At 39.3% G+C, this 23956-nt stretch overlaps 2 protein-coding genes across 12 annotated transcripts in view; both read left to right on the forward strand.

Moving 5' to 3' along the window:
- The first annotated feature begins 247 nt into the window (after window positions 1-247).
- Window positions 248-7999, forward strand: jpt2 (Jupiter microtubule associated homolog 2). Its single transcript, XM_062984659.1, has 5 exons — window positions 248-410; window positions 2088-2236; window positions 3298-3440; window positions 3574-3616; window positions 5221-7999. Exons 1-5 carry the CDS (start codon window positions 355-357, stop codon window positions 5436-5438), a joined length of 609 nt encoding a protein of 202 aa, XP_062840729.1. The 5' UTR covers window positions 248-354; the 3' UTR covers window positions 5439-7999.
- Window positions 8000-11283: 3284 nt separating this feature from the next.
- Window positions 11284-23956, forward strand: part of mapk8ip3 (mitogen-activated protein kinase 8 interacting protein 3) — a 56893-nt gene continuing 44220 nt past the window's right edge. For all 11 annotated transcript variants that reach the window (XM_063018521.1, XM_063018525.1, XM_063018524.1 and 8 more), the window contains exons 1-2: window positions 11284-11883; window positions 22807-22927. In XM_063018521.1, coding sequence (XP_062874591.1) covers window positions 11578-11883; window positions 22807-22927 — 427 coding nt within the window. In that variant the 5' untranslated portion in view covers window positions 11284-11577. The remainder of the gene's footprint in view (window positions 11884-22806; window positions 22928-23956) is intronic.

A 23956-nucleotide genomic window follows, 5' to 3' on the forward strand; every position in this document is an offset into this window, starting at 1 on the left:
TTTTGACCGTGTAGTGTACATAGGTTACGTGTTACATTCCACTTCAGAATGTAAGAAAGGAAAGCAACAGGTCAGCCAATCAACAACCAAACCCTGCTGCAAAGTGCAAGCCGTTTTAACCAATCGGATTCCAGTAAACCGTGATTGACTTTTAAATCGACCAATAACGAGCTCGCTCTAAACATGTATTTTGATTTTAAACCACGTGTCCAGCCTTTCTGGGCGGGGTTTCGGCGCACAGTGTTAAATGTGAGTGTGCAGTATTAGATTTAACGCCACACCGGGTTCAGCATAGCGGATTATTGTGCGTCCAGCTCAGTCCAGTCCAGCTCCGAGCCAGAACTCAGATATACAATGACTTCCACCAACATGTTCCAGGGCCTCGATGAGGGGTCTAAACCCAGCTCCAGGTACAACACCACACCAGTGTTATGTGATTAATACGCGCTGTTTCCAGTCAGCACAGATATAAATCTGAACAGGAACTTAGCTGCCGAGCTAACTTTGTCCGCCTAACAGTAACGCTAGCATGTCGGGAGAGCTAAGAGCTAACCGAAACTCGCTTGCTCATTTAAAACCATTAGCATTATAACGGTTTAATTTTAAATAATAATAATAATTGCTTTGCTGTCATTAAATGTATTTTGTGTGTCAGTGTCGGGGCGTAATTCTAGTGTTCATGTAGTTCATTATGGCTTATATTCACTTTGTGCGCCATGCAAGTGATAGTGTTGCGACGTCTTGTTTTCCAAACCTAATATATAAACACGAATATAATTTAAATATATATATTTTCTCAATTCTGAATTTTATTTATTGTCTTTTAGTAATTTAATCTGTTCATAGTTTTACATACAGTAATACCGCCTTTCTCCAAACTGCTATGAACCACCTTCGCCACAAGAGGGCGCGTTAAGCTTCCAACATGGGTCATAAGTTTAAGTACACCTTCCATGACTGTTGGTTGCTATTTCAATCATTTATGTGACTAAAATATTGTTGGTAGCACTGTCGCCTTACAGCAAGAAGGTCCTGGGTTCGATCCCCAGATGGAGTAATCCGGGTCCTTTCTGCTTGGAGTTTGCATGTTCTCCCCGTGTCTGTGTGGGTTTCCTCCGGGAGCTCCGGTTTCCTCAGACAGTCCGAAGACATGCAAGTGAGGTGAATTGGAATTACAAAATTGTCCATGACTGTGTTTGACATGAATCTTGTGTAACCAAAGTGATGTCAAAATCCTAATAAATAAATAAAATCAATATTGTTGTATTCTAATTATTGACTTCACGACTGGAACATTTTCAGCATTTAGCAGACGCCTTTATCCAAAGCGACTTACATTATAGTTCCAGTATACAGTCTGAGCGATTGAGGGTTAAGGGTCTTGCTCAACTTAATCCATAAAATCAATAATTTAAGTATTTTCATTCGTCGGTTGTAGGTATTAAAAAAAACCACCCCTTCATAATGTTATCTAAGTTAGACATAGGCTCCTAATTCTTTGTTTTGCTTCTTTCAGCTGCTCCCGTGTTTAGAAAAGGATGCCACAGCAAGTTATTCTGTTAATCAGATATGCAGACTCGATTAGGCACAGTTTTTACCCCAGATGCCCTTCCTGATACAGCCATCCTTATTTTATTTAGGGCTTGGGACAGGCACTGACAAGTGCACCTTCCAATGGTTAGGCTGTTTGACTTGTTTTAAGTGTTGTGTAAGGTTTGTGTTTCCAGTCAACAAAGGATCACGTTCATCATGTGACAACGGGACAAATGACCTGTTAGAAGTTGACAGTCTGTATGCTGTGTAAACTATAAACAGTGGTTAATTTTGTCCTCTGTAAAATATGTGGGGTTATTATTGTTAAAGTAATATCACGCAGAACTTCATTAATACAATTACAATTTTAATCAATAGTGAGTATGACAATTGCAGACTTTTAATGAATAAATTATGAACTATAAACTTAAACCTTTGTCTTTAACATCAACACCTGTGTCTAGCGTTCCAGTCTAGAACTTGTATTTCTAATGCATCAGATTGCCCATAGTGTTACTTTAGTTACTTTACTTTAGCATGTTGTATATCTACAGGGTTCTGCGACCTCCCGGTGGTGGCAGCAGCAACATATTTGGCGGTTACGAGGATGCTGGTGCCTCCAGGCGGCCAAACAAGATGGCTTCTAATATTTTTGCCCCTGCCGAGGCACCTCGAGGAGGTTCCACACGCTCCAATCCTCCAGGTAAGAGAGACGACGAATAAGTTTACTGTCAATAAAGGCCTCCTCCATCTGGTGTTCTTTGTTTCTGATTGTAACAGGCTTATTTGCTTAACTGCATTATTCTATGATGTTTACCAGTCCCAAACCTGCTGTCACAGCAATCGGTAATAAGATTAGAATTAGGAGTATAAGTTCGAAGGAGTTTCTACTGGGTAAATCCTGGTAAAATTGTGCAACTATGTTAATACTGATCTAAATTCTTCAGTAGTCTAGAAGTCAGACAGACCGTGTGACCAGACTGATAAGAAACATGGATGAAGTGTGGAGGCAGTGCCTCACTTTAGCATGTTGCTTCAATTGGCCCTCTTGTATGCACCCACCCACTGGCATTTTCTAGAAGCGTACATGCTGCTGGTAGACGGCACCCTTAGACTTGGAGTCTGATTGTGATTAGCTGATGTACTCAATCACTTCAATATGCTCTATTGTTTTACTACCTAATTTAAAATACAAACAGCTGAGTAAAAAGTAGCAATCCAATTATATATGGGGGAAAACAAGTTAATATGGTTCTTTTAAAATAACCATGCTGGAGGATTGACTATTGACATTATTGGACTATTTGATGAATTTGGGCTTATTACGCATGTTAGATATGTGCTGCTTAGGAGGCACAGCGGTCTATTAAGCTAACCCACCACTACTGACATCTGGGCAGCTACACAGACATGATTGGATGGCTGATGCAATGGGTTGCCACCCTGTCCAGGGTGTATTTGTCTTGTGTCCAGTACTTCCAGGCGGCTAGGATGAAGCCATTGACGAATACACAAATATAAAAACATACAAATAATTTAATGCATTACTGGTACTGAAATCCCAATTTAATGTTTTACATAAAGCTATATTTAAAATAAATGGCTGTAAATAGAGGGTAGATCTAAATATTACAAAAACGTTACAGAATGTAGTTTATCTTTGGTCTGTAATCTGGATTAAGAAATCCCAGGCAATCCACAGAATCCAGCATAAAGCCATTCTAAAATGCCAAGGATAAATGTTGACGCCTCCTTCTCTTAAAGGTGGAAAGAGCAGTGGGATTTTTGCTGAACCTGTGGCTCCTTCTCAACCTAAAATTGTTCCTCCTGGTGGAGCAAGTAGCAACATCTTCGGGGGACCAGAGACAAACCCACCCGCTGTAAAAAGTCATCCCAACAAACCAAAGGTGCGTTCCATTGCTTGTTGGGTAATGAAAGCTGAACCAGCATGGTAACTCTAGACAGTTAGCGTTATAGTGAAAGTACATGACGGGACTTCTTTCACTCGATCACTAATGAATCCTGTTTTCATCTTCACAGGATAATATCGGTTTGGGTGCAGCAGTTACACCAGAACCACCAGGTAAGAGGTTTCCCAGTTTATTGATTATTACAGATGAGGCTGAACGTCTTGCTTTGGAATGTACAAACAAAGCTTTTAACATACAATATATAGCCTAAAGCAGAGGTGGGCAATTCAATTTTCCAAAGGGCCACATAAGAAACTGGGACTGTTGTGGAGGGCCGGACCAATAGGCTGAACTTAATTCTGCTCAATATTAAGTGTATCTCTTTATAAAGAACAGTAAAATGTACATTTCTGATAAGCTGTTAATGTTACAATCAATGAGGCAATGAAAATAAGAAGCAGGCAGAGTAAATGTCCAGATGTGGCTTAAAGTATTTGGACACCTAATCATGAGCTTGTTGGACATCCCATTTACCAAACAAATAGCATATTGGTTCAAGGACTTCAGGAAAAAAGATATAAACCAAGCATGCTCAATATAAATGTTACAAGACCAAATCTTGTAGAGAGCTTAATGTTCCTCTGACCTTAGTTGGCAGTATTATTAAGAGATTTAAGGCCCATTAGACTGTACCTAACTTCACTGGACGTGGTCACAAGAGAAAAAAAATTGGCCCAGGATTGAATAGACAGTTTTAAGCTGCGTCATCAGTCAGTGTCTGAATGAAAATGGACTACACTGTAAAAGATCCATCTTCAACAAGCAAGCCACAAAAGAGAATATGCTAGTTTGGGACACGTCAGTCACTTTGGGGGCCGAAGTGATTCCTCGTTACTACTGCAATCACAGCATCTTCTGGCTGGTCTTTGCAGGGGCAAAGAGACGGTGAATAATGGAGATCAGTGCGTGACTCTTTATACATTATAACTAAGGCCCTACCTAATTCACAGCTGTGAAATAAGCATTTCCCATGTATTATGCAATTAGCTGTGAAATTAAAAATTTAAGGTTTGTGTTTAGCGATTCACGCTAACTGGTTAGCCTCACGTTTACTGGTTAATTTGCACTACGAGGCGGTCCTAGTGTAACCGATTGTCTTTAGAGTTTGCTGGGTTAATAGAGAAAGAAAGAAACTGTACATAGGCAAACCATTGGGAGCATAAAACCTTACTGGCTTGTTCTTTTGAGGTGCAGCACAGACTACACAGAGATGATCACGTGTGTAGAAAAGAAACGTTTCCAGTGAAAAAAATGCACTCGATACGTAAACACATACATCAAACATTGTCAGCACACTACAGCACAGAAAAGTCTGTTACACTAGCAATCCTACGGCAATTCAGTTAGTAATCGGTAAGTCAAAATGTCCAAGATGTTGAAGTTTAAAGCAGCTAAAAACACGACTGGTCTGTGAAATTAAGCAAATTTCCCCTTAAATTCAGTAGGGCCCTTATTATACCGATCCCTGTATGATCCATATCGTGCAGGTGAATTGAAGCGGTTGGCTACTGCACACGTGTTGAAGGGGGTGTGTGTATGTACAGACCTCCCTGCAGCGATGAGGAATGATGTATCCATGACAACGTTAGGAACATCTGTAGTACAGTCGGCCCTCCATATCCACCAGTTTCTGCATTTGTGGATTGAAAATGTTAGAGAGAGGTAGAAAATTCCAGACTTATAAGCATTGTTATCTTATCTCTCATTTTTAACCCAGCACCCCGGCCAAAGGAGCCTGAACCAGTGAAGGAGATGGTTAAAGTGCCACCAGCTACTCCTACAAAAGAGGCAGCACCTGCTGAGCCAACACCCACTCAGGATGCTGAGGCTTCCCTATCCGAAAAGGACCACGAGCCACGACTCGGAGCTCGGCCGCGCTCTCACAACAGGGTGCTCAACCCTCCCGGTGGAAAATCCAGCGTGGTCTTCTACTAACCAGCCCTGCTTTTGTTTTCTATTTCTTTGTTCACAAATACTGTTATGTATTTTTTTCAACCCCTATTTTCATTATGTCTGTTCTTTATGATTTATGTTTTCATCTTTATTTCTGTTGCTCTTGCACTTACTGTAACTCTTGCTCATTCCTTACACGTTGCTCTTCCTCTTTTTGTATGACGGTTTGAGTAATGGTTGCGCTCAATCAATCAAACGTTTGCTCTCATGTCAATCACACTTGCACGTTAATGAGTTAATGTGACTGTACTTACTGTAATTGAAAACATTTGGAATACTAGTCTGTGATTCAGCTGAATCATGCCTCTTTAATGCCTAGTGCATGCTATGCAATTTTTGGCCTAGTTTTTCCAGTCACGACATATTGGAAATCTATGTGTGCCCACAATAAAATATTTTTTTCAATTTTTCCAGCATCCCAAAATGCGTAGTACCATACTAACCAGTGTGTAAAACAACACGAATAATGGTGCTTTATACACTGATCAGACTGTTTCTCTGCATGCTTTTTTTGCCTGTCAGGACCACCACAGAGCAGGTATTATTTAGGTGGTGGATGATTCTCAGCACTGCAGTGACACTGACATGGTGGTGGTATGAGTGGATCAGACACAGCAGCGCTGCTGGAGTTTTTAAATACCGTGTCCACTCACTGTCCATTCTATTAGACACTCCTACCTAGTTGGTCCACCTTGTAGATGGATATATTTTTGCTTGGTGGACTATTCTCAGTCCAGCACTGACCGTGAGATGTTTAATAACTCCAGCAGCGCTGCTGTGTCTGATCCACTCATACCAGCACAACACATACTAACACACCACCACCATGTCAGTGTCACTGCAGTGCTGAGAATGATCCACCACCCAAATAATACCTACTCTGTAGTGGTCCTGGGAGAGTCCTGACCATTGAAGAACAACATAAAAGGGGGCTAACAAAGCATGCAGAGAAACAGATGGACTACAGTCAGTAATTGTAGAACTACAAAGTGCTTCTATATGGTAAGTGAAGCCGATAAAATGGAAAGTGAGTGTAGAAACAAGGAGGTGGTTTTGATGTTATGGCTGATCGGTGTATATTTCACTTCAATTTGCTGACATTTGTTATTGAAACTTGTCTTCTGCTGTTTGTGTAGTGTCTACACTCTTAATGCTCACAAGAAATCTGGTTGTAAGGCATGAAAACATGCAGCGGGGCAACATGACAATTGGAAATATTATGTATAATTGTGTAGCGTGTACTAGGCAGACTGTTCAACTGGAGCCATTGGTCTAACTAGGAGTTCTTTGATTATATTTGCATTCTGAACATTTCCTACAGTGTCGCTACATTTCCTACAAATGTACACGATAGTAATAAAGCCTTACCTGAGCATTTTAGGGCTTATATGAAGCTATAAGTGGCTTATATGACATGCGTACTGTCAGCATAGCAAGCTTGAAGCTGCAAAAGCTAGTTTTCAGCTTTATTTGATGATCAGAATGGCCTTATCTGATATTAATTAATCATTTAATGTGGTAATAATCTCTCATGACGGTAAATATGAAGACGTTGGTGTAATTAACTCTTTCATTGAACACTCCACTGATACCCTTATCACAGTAGTTGATTTTTTTCTAATTAATTAGTTTGCCATCCTAATTGATTGATTTGTCTTCCGCTGCTGAGGGATACCCAATTGCATCCAAGGAGAGCACGTAGCTGTACACGCCTCTTCCGACACAATTATTACAGCACTCCTCTTCTCGCCCCTGCATTCTGCACAGGCGTCTCTTCCGCCAATCAGGGTCCATACACAGCATATGAAGACCCACCCACCCACACGTAGTCTGGCCCCCACCCTGCCGATACGGTGGCCAATTATGCCAGCCATATGGCGCCCAGCCGACTGGTGGCAACAATGAGTTTCGAACCGAGGAGTTAATAATACCAAATATCATGCTGTGCCACCTAGGCGGTTGATGTCATTCTTCTCCGATGGGGGGAAAAAGAAATCCCCACCCCTTCTGACACTTATAGACGGTTGAATCGTAACAGTTGTATGCACGATGGAACGTGTGCTTGGGAACACATTGTTCAGGAAAGCGTTGGCATACTTGTATAATACCAAAATGAGCGCACTCCAAAACCACAGTGCCCACACAAGACCGGTAGATTGTAATACACAAATGCTGTAAGAATTCAATCCCTGAGTAAACCAGAAACATATTACTGGTTAATTCTGCTTTAATTTTGTATTATTTGACTGCAGTCATAATAAACCTAAACATACTTGAGACGAATGCATTCATGCAGCTCGGTCTTAGACTCTCTGTATTGAATTTCATTGACTGTATGAGTTCATGTTCATGTCTAGAGCTTAAGCTGCTGTATTCAGTTAAATTGGCAGTGGGAAAGATGAGTTCGGTGCACGCTTGTGTGAAGTTGTTTCTCTCATGCTGGTGGCACCGCTGCCTAAAGTGCCTGTGTGGATGCAAGGTCACAGAAAACTGTTGCAATAAACTACTCTATTTTATTGGTTAATAAATGATTGTATTGCTTTCTTTGGTGTAATTTTTAATTTTTGTACACATACATACATTGGGTTTTTAATTCAACCAGACAGTAAAGGTTATTTGCGAGCTGTCAGTTTTCAGTTCAATATGTTTGTTGCCTTCCAAATGGGTCCAAAATAATTTTTATTTAGGTATTGTATTTTATTCACTATACACATTTATAGCTTATTGACATGTATACAAGAAAACAACTGTAATTGCTGCCAAAAAGGTGTGTACAGAGTATTAAAATAAGAGTCTGAAAACCTCTGTCAATAAGGAATTATTTTGAAAACATTCTTCATTTAATCCATTAGGGGTTAGTGTAACTTGCTGGGTAAAATGGCAATAACAAGCATTCATAATCAAATCCACAACACAATAGTGTGCAAAAAATATTTACACCCTTAATTGTTTGGACACTACAGTGTTATAGATTTAATTCTGAGATGACGTCTAACCAAAGACATCCTGGGAAAAGATGCTATTTAATGGCAGCATGTCTCTAAAATTCACACACATATGAAAGACACCTATGTTGTGGGCACTGATGACCCATGATGAAGTCTATTTGACTACAGCACACTGTTATTTAGTCATCTGAGATAAGTCTGGACCTAGATAAAGTCGATTAATTGTTATTATTTGTGTGTGTGTGTGTGTAGCCAAGTCTCATGTTGAGTTACTTTATGCAGTGGTGGACTATGTTAAGTGGCAACGGATTTCTGAAGTACTCCAGAGCCAGTGTGTCTACATTGATCACAGTAGCTCTGCAATTTCTTATAGAACTGAGGGTTTGAAGGTCATGCAAATTCAACAGTGATTTCCGGCCTTGCCCTACAGGGACTGAGATTTCTCTGGAATATTATATATGGAATATTATATAAGACTTACATTATTACTATTATTATTATTATTATTATTAGTCTTATTATTAGTCTTTCATAATATTTGGCACAAAGTGGTGTGCCATGACCCATCTTTACTTGCAAAGACAGCTTTTGGTGGATCCTGGTACTAACTCACCTGAGGAATGTTTCAAAATCGTGTAGCTTGAATAATCAATAAACTTTTTACTTCTTTTTTGCCCTTGTCCCAACTTTTTTTTGAGTCACAGACATCAAATTCAAAATCGATTTATATTTATGAAACACAAGTTGGTCAGCCAAACCATTCAAAGTCATTTCTTTGTAATTTTGTGAGTTAAGTAAAGGTTCAGGCGAAATAACAAATCACAGATGGTAGTTTTTATCGCATGTTGATGTCCCATCTTTTCATTTTAACCAAAGGCGCCCAGGTGGCGCAGCGGGATATTCCGCTAGCACACCAGCACCGAGATTTTGAACTCCTTGGTCCGAAACTCGCCGTTGCCACTGGTCGGCTGGGCACCATCTAGCAGGCATAGTTGGCAGTGCCTGCAGGGAGGGAATGACCAGAATATGTGGGCGGGGTCTTCAAAAGCTGTGTAAGGACTAGAGGATAGAGGCTGTGCAGAGTGCATGGTTGGAATTAACGCAATTAACGCGTTAAAATTTTAATCGCGATTAAAAAATTAATCGAGATTAAAATTTTGAATCAAACTATTTTTATTGAGGTGTGTTTGTGCTACGTAAATGTGTGTTTTTGTTTTAATTTGCGCCGCTTTCACACAGTAACATTGTCTTTATACTGTATAGCGATAACACACGACTTTTCCAGTGCGGTCGTGAGTTACAAATTACTCGAGCTGCTACATATTGCGAAATATTGGGTATTTTAAATAATAATTTTTGTTTTCCAAAAAGCGTGAAAAATCATCATTAGACAAAATTCAAGTTATTAATTGATGCTTTAATATCATCTTTGGTCAGAGCAGCATGTGTCTCGTCAGGCGTCTGAGAGCACGGATACGCGTTACAGGCTAAATGAGCTCAGACGACTTTATTTGAGATGAATTTGGATGGAAAGCCTGTGGACTGTACACGGAACATTACAAACACTGGTGTTAAATGGATCACAATGGACTGTATAAACGCTTTAGCATAGTTAACGATGAGGGTCGACAGGACGTTAGACGTGTTGCACAGGGGCGTAACTCCAGGGGGGGCGGGGGTTGGGGCAGGTGCACTGGGGCCCATGGAGGGGAGGGGGGGGTCCTCCACGACATGAACTTAACTACTCACCTCACTGCTCCCCCATTAGCTGCACTCGCCAGGTCGTTATTATTATATTACAATATTTTATTAAGTAAAATATTAAAATAACTAAAACTGTACAGTAAAAATACCAGAGGCAGGAATTTGGACTTGAAGTGTAACTTCTGTGTGAGTACTTTTAATTCATTCTGATCAGCTATCAGCATATGCAATTTGTTGAGGGGGCCCATGAGCTCCTAGTTACACCACTGCTTGAAAGATGGGTAACAACTCTATATAGGCATTGGCTGGCTTTCTAAAAATAATTTAGATTGAATAATTTCATCACAATTTTATTAATTTTTTTATTGGAAAACATGTTCTTGCAATAAAAATGTGCATAACTGTTCAAATTGTGCTGTTATTTTCCCACACGATTAATTGCGATTAATCGCGATTAATTAGATTTTTTAAATCACGATTAATCTTGAAACTTTTTAATCGCATGACAGCCATTATATATATATATATATATATATATATATATATATATATATATATATATATATATATATATATATATATATACTGTATAAATACTGTATATATATTTAAAAATAGTTTTCTTATATTATAATTATTAAATATTATAATCATAATAAAATATTATTATAATATTGAATATAATAATAATAAAATTTATAAAATATGTAATGATTGTTGTGTATTTATTACGGATGCCTGTCCATTATACAATTTCATAAAAATAACAACAATAACAAACTTTCTGCCCCTGGGTTGACACGGGCGTTATGACGTCACCCTGGCTGTGACGTAGCCCCCCCCTTCCCACTCCTGCTCTCAGTGACAGGGAGCGAGAGAACGGAAACTGGCATCAACGCCCCTGCTCATCTATCCACCGCACTGATTCCTCATAACAGCAAACAGAATGTACCGATATGGTTTATAGACGGTATAGGGCATCGATCGGAGGGCAGATGGCATCACTCGCTGCGTGTATGTAAGTTATTTATTAGCGCATTGTGTCTTCTGCATTGCATTGAGCTCTATTGAATAAGCCAGCGGCTGCAATGGGTGCGGAAAAGCAGGTGGAGCGCCGGGGCCGGCTTTGCGCCTGATGGAGGAAACTGAATTCAGCCTGACAACTGGACTGGGCACAAGCTGATCCAAGGCCTGATTTTTTTTTGCTTGGCACGTTTGATCACGATCAAGCTGATCACGATTGAATAGAAAAGCTGTCAGATATCAGCCTGAACCACCTGCTCCAGCGCCAGAGACGCAACTGATTGTGGAGTTATGTGGTACTGATGTGGATACATTCCTCGCCCCTCCAAAAAATCTGATGACTAACTCGTTCACCCCCCACACCAAAGGGATTGCACCTGCCTCCTGCTTATAGACGGATACGTATTTAGTCTTTATTTATCAGTATCAACAGTGAGGTTGTGAAGATGATGGAGCTACCGCTGGATGAAGTGGTGTACCAGGACGACTATGGATCCGTGTCGGTGATGTCGGAGCGGGTATCGGGCCTGGCAAACAGCATCTACCGCGAGTTCGAGCGCCTGATCCACAGCTACGACGAGGAGGTGGTGAAGGAGTTGATGCCCCTGGTGGTTAACGTGCTGGAGAACCTGGATGCCGTGCTCACGGAGAACCAGGAGCATGAGGTGGAGCTGGAACTGCTCAAGGAGGACAACGAGCAGCTCATCACCCAGTACGAGCGTGAGAAGTCGCTGCGCAAACAGGCCGAGGAGGTAAGCGCGCATGCGCACGGTCTCACCATAAAGCTGAATCACAGTCACATATCAGCAGGAGTACGGTGGTGGGCTGTTTTGAATCCCATAATACGCACCCTAATAATGTAGTGCATTAGAAAGAGCGTTCATTATTTGCACTAATTGCTTTATTCTGGTCAAGGACACAGTGAGTCCAGGTTTAGGACCACCCTGAAACATTGGATACAAGCCAGCCAACACGTTCTCTTATTTATTCACAAACAGAGGTCATTTAGAGTAGCCAGTGCACCTGTATGTTTTTGCTTGGTGTAAGGAAACCATAGTACTCAAATGAGCCAAGTCGAGTCAACTTTATTTATATAGCGCTTTTTACAATACACATTGTCTCAAAGCAACTTTTCAAAATCCAGGACCAACAGATACAAAAAACCCCTGTTGAGCAAGCCGAGGGCGACTGTGGCAAGGAAAAACTCCCTGAAAATTACAGGAAGAAACCTTGAGAGGAACCAGACTCAGCAGGGCCCATCCTTCTTATAGGATACTTTAAATAAACTTTAAATAGGATTTACACAAATCATACAAACACAGAATTAAATGAACTAAAAGTTATAACTGGCAACAAATAAATAAACAATAAAAGAGTTATTATTCAGTTCAGAATGTAATGAAGTCTGTAGTGAGTTCTTGTCATTCTTGGTGCAAATACTCCAGGCTCGTCACATCCGGCAGGAGCAGAAATGACACTCAATTAGACAGATGGAGAACATGCAAAACATTTAACAGGCATTTGCCAATGGTGATAATCCAACCCAGGTCCTCAAGAGCAAACCAGTACCACCCTGTACCAACATACGGCTATTAAAATCAAATATCAAATCAGTATTTTTGTGTGCCCTCACGTGCCCATATTATTTAGGGCTATTTTTTACCTTCCTTGAGGTCACTCTCATAGCTTTCATATGCGCTTCTTATGTCTGGTTCTGTCCAACTTTTCCAAAACATGCAGAAGGTTTTTTTTACATTTATGGCATTTATGCCTTTTTCCAAAGCGACTTACACTTGTTACTGAATGCATAGCAAGCAATTGAGGGTTAAGGACCTTGATCAGGGGCCCAACACTGACAACTTGGCAATGGTGGGCTTGAACTAGCAGCTTTTTGATCATTAGTCCACTACCTTTTACCACTGAGCTACCCACTGTCCAACTGCCCTAAATCATTGTCTTTTTTATAGTGTATTCCTGCCTTGCATCAGTATTTCCTGATGGCGTTGGAACATTAAGTTAATGAATACTATTACAGTTATTTTAATAATTAAATAGTCCTTAAGTGTTTCCTTAAGCTTATTTGATATCAAAGTATTTTTGAAGCAATAAATGTTTGTTTGCACATTGTTATAGATGCAAAAGGCATTTAGGGCTTTAAGAACAGTTTAACTTGTGTCCATGATATTAAATTTTCTTTACATTTAAGCTGCTTTGACTTGGCAAACTAGACATTCAAGCTTTATTATTTGAATTAAAGCTTTAAATAAAGAAAAAATAATAATTTGCAATTCATATGATAGCTAATGCTAAATCATTGTTTACTTAAGTTACTACTAATTTATAAATGCATTGCTATGTCCTTTAATGCTACTGCTACTGCAGTTTCATTCTGGTATTTATTGAAAAACAATTTAGTGATTGAATTAGATTGAATTAGTACATTTAGCTTTTGTTAACTAAACAAACTAAATAACTACATTTGGTTTGTACACAGTATGGTTGTGCACAGTGATTATATTATTTTTAAACAGTGATTTTAATATAACTTATATTTTCATATTTTTTTAATTATTGTCTAATTCCCATGTACCTGTCATTCTTAATATTTATCTTAATATCGTATCTTAATCAGGAGGAACTTTTAGAAGATAAAATTTTAAAGTCATATCTCGTAGCTACTGTAAACACACATTGCTTTTACATTATTACACACATTATTACACACATTATTACACAGTATATTTATATTAATAAGCTTAATCCCACTCTAAGAAAAATGTGAAAAATCCATTTTTTTCCATTTAAGTATGACTTTTTAATAGACCAGAGTGTCTAGAAACTTTCAGGCAGTAATCCATGACATTTTTGGTGTATCTAACATTTACTGGTGTATCTAAATAAATAAGAGGAAACAGAAGATCAATTCTCTTAGTCATTCTTTAACATGAAAAGAGCAAGAAAACACAATTCAGATAAGACAAAAGTGTGTTGTCAGAGAATAGCTCTATAAAGTAGTTGCTCCCCTGAAAATACCCATATCTACAGTCAGTGCAATAATTAAAAAGTTCCAGTTAACTGGAACTGTGACAAACGTCACTAGACTAGAATCCAAGTTCACGCTCAGTGCAGAAAATGGAAGGAGAGATTGCTGTAGCAGATACGTAGTATCTTACAGTCACCAAGTCTCTTTGACAACAAATACTCAAGGTGGGTTTGGCATAAAAAGAAGGATAAATACACTGAAAAGAACCTGATTCCCTTTTAAGTATGGTGGAGGGTCTGTGTTGAGTCTGTGGGACTGTTTTTCCTCCAAAGGCCCTGGTAACCTCGTTATGACGCATGGCATCATGGACTCCATGAAATACCAGGACACTTTAAATAAAAATCTTCTGCCTCATTGGATTATTGTTATCATTTGATTTTGCAGCAGTACATTAATCCAAACTTTTGTCCAATTTATTACAAAAAGGGTAAACTGAACACAAACCAAACTTCTGTCCTGGCCATCTCAGTGCTCTGAAACCCTTGAAACCCGTGGGTGAAGAGAGTGAACAAGATAGAGATGACCCCAGACAATTTGGAGAGATTTTGTTCAAAGGAATGGTTTGTTAATGCAAATTTCATTCCCATTCATGACAGCATCATTTATTTACATATATTACGAGTTTCATTTGTCTCTGTCCCAACTTTTTGAAATGTGTTAAATTAGGAATTACTGTGTATTTAGAAAAATATTAATGTTAAAAAAATGTAGATAAGATACAGTTCACACATCACTGCTTTCTGTTTTTTGCTGGAATGGTTATCTGTAATGGAATTTATAAATGGTGTAATTTGTAAAGATTGGGATTTATTACTATAGGGTTAAGGTGCTATAGGTGCTCATCGAGGTAATAACAACATTGCCAATTTACATAATTGCAACTTTATACAATATTATTACCACCAAGGGCAATATTGTAATTGGGGTATTTAAAGAATACATTGTGTATCCCTCTTTATTCCAGATTTGCATTGTGCACTATTTGGATTTACATAGTCTACAAAGAATAGCATGCTGACTCCATAATATCTTTGCATAATTGTAGCATGTTTTTGCTCTTGTATCATACGTTGGACTGCTGGACATTGTTTTTGGCAGACAGGATGTTGTTTGCTGCAGAAAATCTTGATATCTTTGGGTGCTGGGTAAACAGGGTGTACTGGATGAATAATGGAATAGTTTGTGACACATTGGGGATCAGTGGAATGAACCTGAAGTAAATATTTAGCTTGCTTTTCAAATCACAAAAAACACATTGTGGCTAAAAGTATTTGGACACCTGACCATGCGCTTGCTGGAAACTAATATGAACATTTTTAAATAAATTATTAAATGTATTGTGTGTATACTCCAGATCCCTGTAATTTTCTTTAATGATCTTGTATAGCAATGTTTTACTGATGTACCTATATTTAAGGTCGTGTTTTGAATGTTAAGGACTGCAGACCAAAGGGTGGAGAGAGGGATTATGGGTAATCAATAAGCCATGATGGAGCCTGGTGTTGTAACCTGATTCCGTAGTTATGAGTGAGGAGCAGACAGTGAGGGGGAAGGGATGTGGAGGACACAAAAACAGAGAAAAGAAGTGAGGACTAGAGAGGTAGAGAGTACACCATGCTCTCTAATTTCCTCTCCTGTGAGATTATGACAGAAGTCTAGAAACATAATGAGGACAGCAGTCTTTTATACCTGTTTAAAATACAGTAAACATGCATGTATCGCAAATAAATACATAGTAATAATAAACTGCATAAATTACATTGATCAGTCATAACATTAAAACCACCTCCTTGTTTCTACACTCACTTTGCTGCTGTTTGAGTTGGTCATCTTCTAGAACTTCATCAGTGGTCACAGGACGCTGCCTACAGGGTGCTGTTGGCTGGATATTTTTGGTTGGTGGACTATTCTCAGTCCAGCAGTGACAGTGATGTGTTTAAAAACTCCATCAGCATTGCTGTGTCTGATCCACTCATACCAGCACAACACACACTAACACACCACCACCATGTCTGTGTCACTGCAGTGCTGAGAATGATCCACCACCTAAATAATACCTGCTCTGTGGGGGTCCTGTGGGGGTCCTGACCATTGAAGAACAGAGTAAAAGGAGGTTAAAATGGTATGTAGAGAAACAGATGGACTACGGCCTAAACAAGTAACAAGTAGGTGGTTATAATGTTATGGTTGATTGGTGTAGTTTTCTGTGTCTGCTCTGTGACAGACCTGTCTAGGGTGTCCTTTTACCCAATTAATCAGATCCACCCTGACCCTGTCCAGTGGTTTTACTGGTATACTGAATGAATAATCAATTTAACAATTCAATTGTAAAGTTGATGTACAGTACTTGAGTTGGCATGGACTCCACAATATTGTTGTGCTGATAATGCATGTCAGGTGACTCCTTGATGTTTGTTGGTCTACCTACAAAGTTTTGAGCTTCGTATTGGCTCGTTATCCTGCTGCAGTATGAATCCTTATCCAAACCAGACGGTAAAGCATGTTAGTGAGGAACAGAATGGCTTCTCCTTATCAAGATGTGCGTAGATGTAGATTCTGTGCAGGTTCCCAACTCTAGAGTAGACAAAACACCCCCAGACGTAAATATTTTAGCCCCATGATACACAGTGGTTTTAATCTATCTTGTCTACTGTGAAATAATGAATGTATTTGCCCATGCAGAGCCTTATGAGACCACTATTATGTAGCCTATTTCTGACTGTAGTTTTGCTTATTTAAGCTGTTTGCTCTCTATGTGCTGAACATTCTGTATCTGTGCAGAAGTTGTCCTTTGGTAAACAAAGGTTTATTAGAAAATGTATTAGTATAGAAATAGAATGATATTTTTATTATTACAGTTTTTAATAGCATGTCCAAATACATTCAACAAAAAGTTAATCTGTCAACATACATGCACTCATATTAAAAAAGGAAATAAATAAGAAATATAGTATATGGCATGCACAGGATTAAAAACGCCCTTCTCTAATACTTGGTTGCACAATTTTAGCAACAATGACAGCCTTTAAACATCTTTGTAGCCATATGTGAGCTTCTTGCACCTTTCTGCTGGTATTTTCTTCCACTCTCCCACTGTAATGTTTGCAGGGTTTTTTCCCCAGTAGCAGATTTCAAGGTTTTCGACTGGATTGAGATCATAACTCATTGCAGGCCAGTTTAAAACAGTCAATTTTTTTCATTCCATTAACCATTGTGTGCTTTTGGATGTGTTTTGGCATTTTTTTACACTTGTAAACACATTTTTCTCGAAAATGCTCTCTCTGAAATCCTTAGATTTCATTGTTCCTATAACTCGTTCAAGGCCTCTAATTCTAGAAGCAACAAAGCAGCCCCAAAACATTATGGATCCTTCACTGTGTTTCAGTATAGGTATTGTGCTCTTTAATTGTATGCCAGTTTAGAACAGTCCATTTTTTTCATTCCATTAACAATTATGTGCGTTTGGATGTGTTTAGGGGTCAGTATCCTGCTGTAGGACCCTTTTTTTTTTACACTTGTAAACACATTCTTCTCTAAAATGCTCTCTCTGAAATCCTTAAATTTTATTGTTCCTTAAACTCATTCAAGGGCTTCAATTACAGAAGCAACAAAGCAGCCCCAAAACATTATGGATCCTTCACTGTGTTTCAGTATAGGTATGGTGCTCTTTACTTGTACACTCTGGACGGGGCACCAGTCCATCGCAGGGCAGACACACACATTCATCTATAGGGCAATTCAGTGTCTCCAATTAACCTGACTGCATGTTTTTGGACTGTGGGAGGAAACTTCCGGAGGAAACCCACGCAGACACGGGGAGACCCGGACTGCCCCGCCTGGGGATCGAACCCAGGACCTTCTTGCTTTGAGGTGACTGTGCTACTCACCGAGCCATCGTGCCGCCCTGAACAGATCTTAATAGTAATAATAATAATAATAATAATAATCTAGGGCAGATGGAGTGCCTTTATTTGTCATATATACGTATACACATGTTCAGTACACACTGCACACTGACCCTGGAGCAAAGAGGGTCAAGAGCCTTGCTCAAGGGCCCAACAGTGGCTGCACAGCAAAGCCGAGATTCAAACCTGCATCCTTCAATTCATTTATAAGCAAGCCCAGGTTCCTAAAATCATCTGTCCAAACAACTGGCAACAAGTACAAGGAACAGCGGTCTCCTCCCAAGCTTCACCCATCAGAGCATTTTTTTCATTCCATTAACCATTGTGTGCGTTTGGATGTGTTTAGGGGTCAGTATCCTGCTGTAATCCCTTTTTTTTACACTTGTAAACACATTCTTCTCTAAAATGCTCTCTCTGAAATCCTTAAATTTTATTGTTCCTTAAACTCGTTCAAGGCCTTCAATTACAGAAGCAACAAAGCAGCCCCAAAACATTATGGATCCTTCACTGTGTTTCAGTATAGGTATGGTGCTCTTTACTTGTATGCCTGTCTTTTTTTATATATTTTTTTATTATTTATGCATTTTCCCCCCTTTTTCTCCCTTTTACCTCTCCGCCAATGCCGATCCCTGCTCTGATTGAGGAGAACAAAGCTAACCCATGCCCCCTCTGACACGTGGGCAGCATGCCGTATGCATCTTATCACCTACACTTTGATGAGTGCAGTGCAGCTCAGCGTTGTGTACGGAGAGACACACCCTGACAGCACTCTTTTCTCATCTCTGTGCAGGCGCCATCAATCAGCCAACAGAGGTTGTAATTGCACCAGTCATGAGAGAGAGAGACCCCATCCGGCTTAGTCCCGCCTATATCTGAACAACAGGCCAATTGTTGTTCATGTGGCTGCTCAGCCTAGCTGGCAGGCAGAGCTGAGATTCGGTACGATGTATTCCAGATCCCAGCTATGGTTCCAGCGTGTGTTTTTACCGCTGCACCACCTGAGCGGCCTCTTGTATGCCTGTTTTTAAGCACTGGGGTCCTCGGCAGTCTCCGCCCATGGAGCCCGGTTTGGTTCAGTTTGGGTTTATGGTACAGGTTGAAACCATCACTCTAGATGTCCCCAGCTCAGCCTGAAGTTCTTTGGATGTTGTGTGTTGTGTCTTCAATTATATAATGCAATAAAAACAAGAATCTTTTGAATTATTTGTTCATTCCCTTGAACATGTACTTTACTCACAAAAGTACAACAAAATGATTTCTTAATTTGCAGTTTGGATTTCCTTCTTGTTTTTGCTTGATACAAGACAAAGGTTCTTAACAGTCCATGGCTGCCATTGTCTGTGTGATACACTTCATGATGCGGCATGCATTATTTATAGGAGATAGATCTGGACTACAGACCTGACAAGCACACGCCCTCTGTGTCTACAAAGCTACACTATTGTAGATCATACAGAATGTAGCCTGGCATTGTCTTAACAAAACAAACACAGACTTCCATATGTCTCTCCAAAATCCCAACATAAAGCTTTGCGGCAATGGTACCTTTATATATATGAAATCCCACTGATGCACCCATACCATGACAAATGTTGGCACCTTTTGCTGATGAAAGTCTTGGATAAAAGAGGCGAGTTTTTTATATTGTATATCTGGGCTACAGCAGAGCTAAACTGGGTCCAGAAACTTTAATGCATACATGACAATGCTCTCTGCACTATGCTCTTTGTATTTCTCTGCCATGAGGCAACAAGGAATCAGTACCCTCCATTATGTGTTGTAGATTTAAAGTGGATGTATTGTTTGGATGTATTTTATTTGGCCATTTTGTATTACAATCTACACTAGTAAATTAACATTACCACATACAAAGAGCTTCATGTTGTTGCTTAGTGACAAACATTAACGCCCTAGCCAATTCTGACCCACTGATCGACTCATTGCTGTCTTGTAACAGCTACCAATCCAGTAGGCTAGCTCATGCATTTTCCAAAACATGTTAAGCCAGGCTGTTATGACAGCTCATTAGCAGATAAACACACTTATAGGAGGGAGATAAACTTGTCTATTTTTATACCTAAACACACAGACTTGTGATTAGTTTGTGTTGCTTTGATTAATTGGAGACAGAAATTCCATCCCTTGAACTCAGAGAAGAGAATCAGTTATGCTTTTCTAAACACCCAAACACAGATGGCTATGGCCGGCAGATGGGGCATGGAGGTGGAGATCGACAAGTCAGTTCCACTTAACTGTAAGTCACTTTGTTGAGCCATATCAATATGATTTTTAAGACTGTAGACTGAAGAATTAAAGTGGGTAAGTCTAAAAAAGCACTGAACAGATCCCATTCACTCCACACGCGGTGCTGGAGCCTATCCCAGCTTTTCAATAGGCGCAAGGCACACAGTAACACCCTGGACGGGGCACCAGTCCATCGCAGGGCAGACACACACATTCATCTATAGGGCAATTCAGTGTCTCCAATTAACCTGACTGCATGTTTTTGGACTGTGGGAGGAAACTCCCGGAGGAAACCCACGCAGACACGGGGAGACCCGGACTGCCCCGCCTGGGGATCGAACCCAGGACCTTCTTGCTTTGAGGTGACTGTGCTACTCACCGAGCCACCGTGCCGCCCTGAACAGATCTTAATAGTAATAATAATAATAATAATAATAATAATCTAGGGCAGATGGAGTGCCTTTATTTGTCATATATACGTATACACACGTTCAGTACACACTGCACACTGACCCTGGAGCAGAGAGGGTCAAGAGCCTTGCTCAAGGGCCCAACAGTGGCTGCACAGCAAAGCCGAGATTCAAACCTGCATCCTTCAATTCATTTATAAGCAAGCCCAGGTTCCTAAAATCATCTGTCCAAACAACTGGCAACAAGTTCAAGGAACAGCGGTCTCCTCCCAAGCTTGGTACAAAACCCCAACTGTAATTCTATGCATTGGTGTTGGAATGGCTAAATTAGAAGTTTTTCTTTCCTGAACGCTTTATCCTACTGTACTAAGAAAGTAAAGTTTGCCCAGAAAGCAACAAATTTGGTTTAACTGTATCAATTCTGTCAAATATATAAGTCAAAGAACCAATCTGAGTTATGCAGGAGGTTTGTGGATGATCTAACTGATCAAGGTTGAAGAGCTAAGCAATATAGAGCAAAATATTACGTATGTATGTTCTGTGTGTACATTTTTGACCCAATAGAAACAAAAGAACATAATACACAATAAGTAAGTCAATTAATATGACATAATTTAACATGAATTCCTCTAAAGGTGCTTGGATGGTGAAGCATTAAATTGCACTAGTCCACATTGGGCGTCTACATACAGACTCTGTTGCCTTTGTTTGAGGGGGGATTGGCCTCCAACCTAGGGTGTGTTACTGCATTGCACCCAGTAATTTCGGAATAAAAACTGTACCTGATGCAACACTGACCAGGCTATAAAAATATATATATAATCAGTTCCTCTTGTGCATGACGTTTAGCTGGTTGAAGCAGCATATCTGTTAATTTTTGTAATCTGTGAACAGTTTATAGAGTGTAGAAAATAGTTATTGTATTAAATGCTGGTTTTTGGCATTTAGTGTTTGTGCTACCCAGAGGGGTTAATTTAGGTTAATCAGCAGATTTAGATGGAATGTGAAGTATTGAATGTGTGAGGCTTTGGGGATTTAAAGACGGATTTTAGAAACGTTGTACTAGGTTTGAGTCGAACAAAGTAAGTCCTACAGCAGCATAATGACTCAAAGAACACACTCGAAGGTACACATTAATGATTAAGAGGGAAAAAATTAGTCCAGATTTGGAGAAAACTGAAATCTGCATTTGGAAAACCGAACCTTGCAAACATTTAAGAGCTTGAGGGAATTGCAGTGGAAGAATAAACCAGCAGACAGGTGCAAAAAGCTCAGAGACGGCTACAAAAACGGCCAATTATTTCCTCAGACATATTTATACTAAACGATCAAGGGTGCCAATAATGTTTACCAGAACTGTATTTCTGTTGTTTTACTTCCCTGAAGGAAAAAGTGTCCCACTTTTTTGAGAAATGCTTCAGCATATTCCAGCATTTTATGTGTGGACATCTGTATGTTGCTCTTCCCTCTTCTTTTGACCTTTAGTCTCTTCTTTAATTTCACAATGTTAGTACGCAAGGCTGATGATGAAACATGGTCCCTTTCTCTTGCCATCCTTTTTCTCTGGCTCCTTCTCTCTGTAATTTTTGCTATGGCACACACACGGCCATAATGCTTAGATCAGCAGCTCATATATCTCTTGCTCAAATGCACACTTATTTTTAAGCTTACTGCTCTGTATCTTGTGCTAAGATCATTTTTTTCTATTCCAGCATGACTGTACCCCTGTGCACAAAGCAAACTGGAACTGAACTACAACAATTGAGAGCCCAATCAGGCAGTCTTTGGTCACTTTTGGTCTAAACAGGCAAAACAATCCCACAGACACAGTCCAAAATCTCATGAGAGGCCTTCAGAGAATGGAAAATGTTATAACTGTTATATAACAATGTATTAATGCTCATAGATTTTGAATAAGAAATCTAACAAGGTCAGGTGTTCACATACTTTTGATCATATAGAGTTCATGTTGTTTTCAGGTGTGTGTGAAGCATTGGCTATACTGTACAGTACATATGTTGTATATAATAGATTCAATTCCAGTGTTTCTAAATTGCTTGTTTCTTCTACCAGAAATTCATAGAGTTTGAGGATGCTTTGGAAGCAGAGAAGAAGGATCTCCAGACACAATTGGAGTCTTTGGAACTGCATGGAAAACAACAGGAACTGAAGACCAAAAACTATGTTGACCAGAGTGAGTCAATACACACAGATACACAGGAGCAGAAATGCATGCATAAACTGTAGGCATATAAATAAACCAATACATATACTGCTGTGAGAGGGTCATTTTTTTCTTGTGGATTGCTTATAATGGTATATTTGTCATGTTTTTTTTTATTATTGTAATACATACTACAATGACTCAAACTAAACATGTTCTATTATTTAATGTGAATAGTTCACATGACTTAGCTGATCTGTGGCATAGTCTGTCTCTCTGTAAAAAAAAAATTTTGGCTTGATTTGGATGGTAGGTTTCAAGACGAGTAAAATAATTGGTTTTGTAATAATTAATTATTTAAAAAAATTAAATAATAATTATTTTTATTCATTGTTATATAATTAATTAATAATAAAAAAATAATAATTAATTAATTACATTAATTAATAATCTTTAAATTGCTTATAGGATGGGTGGAGCCTTGCCACAAAAAATTGTCTCAGCAAATTATCCATTATTACTATGATACATAATTAATTTATTTTTATAGAACTGGCTATAATATAGCCTGGCTGTGTTTATTTAACTAAACTGGCTAACCCATTCCATTTGGTGAACTGGTTGATTAAGTTATCATCATTTATGTTTGGTCACATGATTCACAAGACTTGGTACAATGCAGTAACACACCCCAGACAGGACACATCCCCTTTTCAGATGTAGCCAGTCAGCCGACAGCACCACTGGGGATTTATATTTTGGATCCCAGTGGTGGAGGGCTAGCGCAATGTATTGCTGTGTCATCTAACTACCTAATTAAATAGTTAAGGGGGTATTTACTTGGGTTGAGCCTTGCCACAAAAAATGTCTTAGCAAATTATCCACCAGGTTAAAAACAACAGTCCTTAACAAGCCACTGGAAGCATATTAGGTATTTTGCACTCTATACGGTACATAATGTCATCAAAAGATTCAAGAAAGTTTTGAGAATTCCATGTGCCTCTGTAATGGTTTTCACCACTTAGGTTCAGGAATAGTTTGACAATAAGTCGTCAGTAA

The sequence above is a fragment of the Trichomycterus rosablanca genome, chromosome 22, assembly GCF_030014385.1.
Source record: "Trichomycterus rosablanca isolate fTriRos1 chromosome 22, fTriRos1.hap1, whole genome shotgun sequence".
Taxonomy (NCBI): Eukaryota; Metazoa; Chordata; class Actinopteri; order Siluriformes; family Trichomycteridae; genus Trichomycterus; species Trichomycterus rosablanca.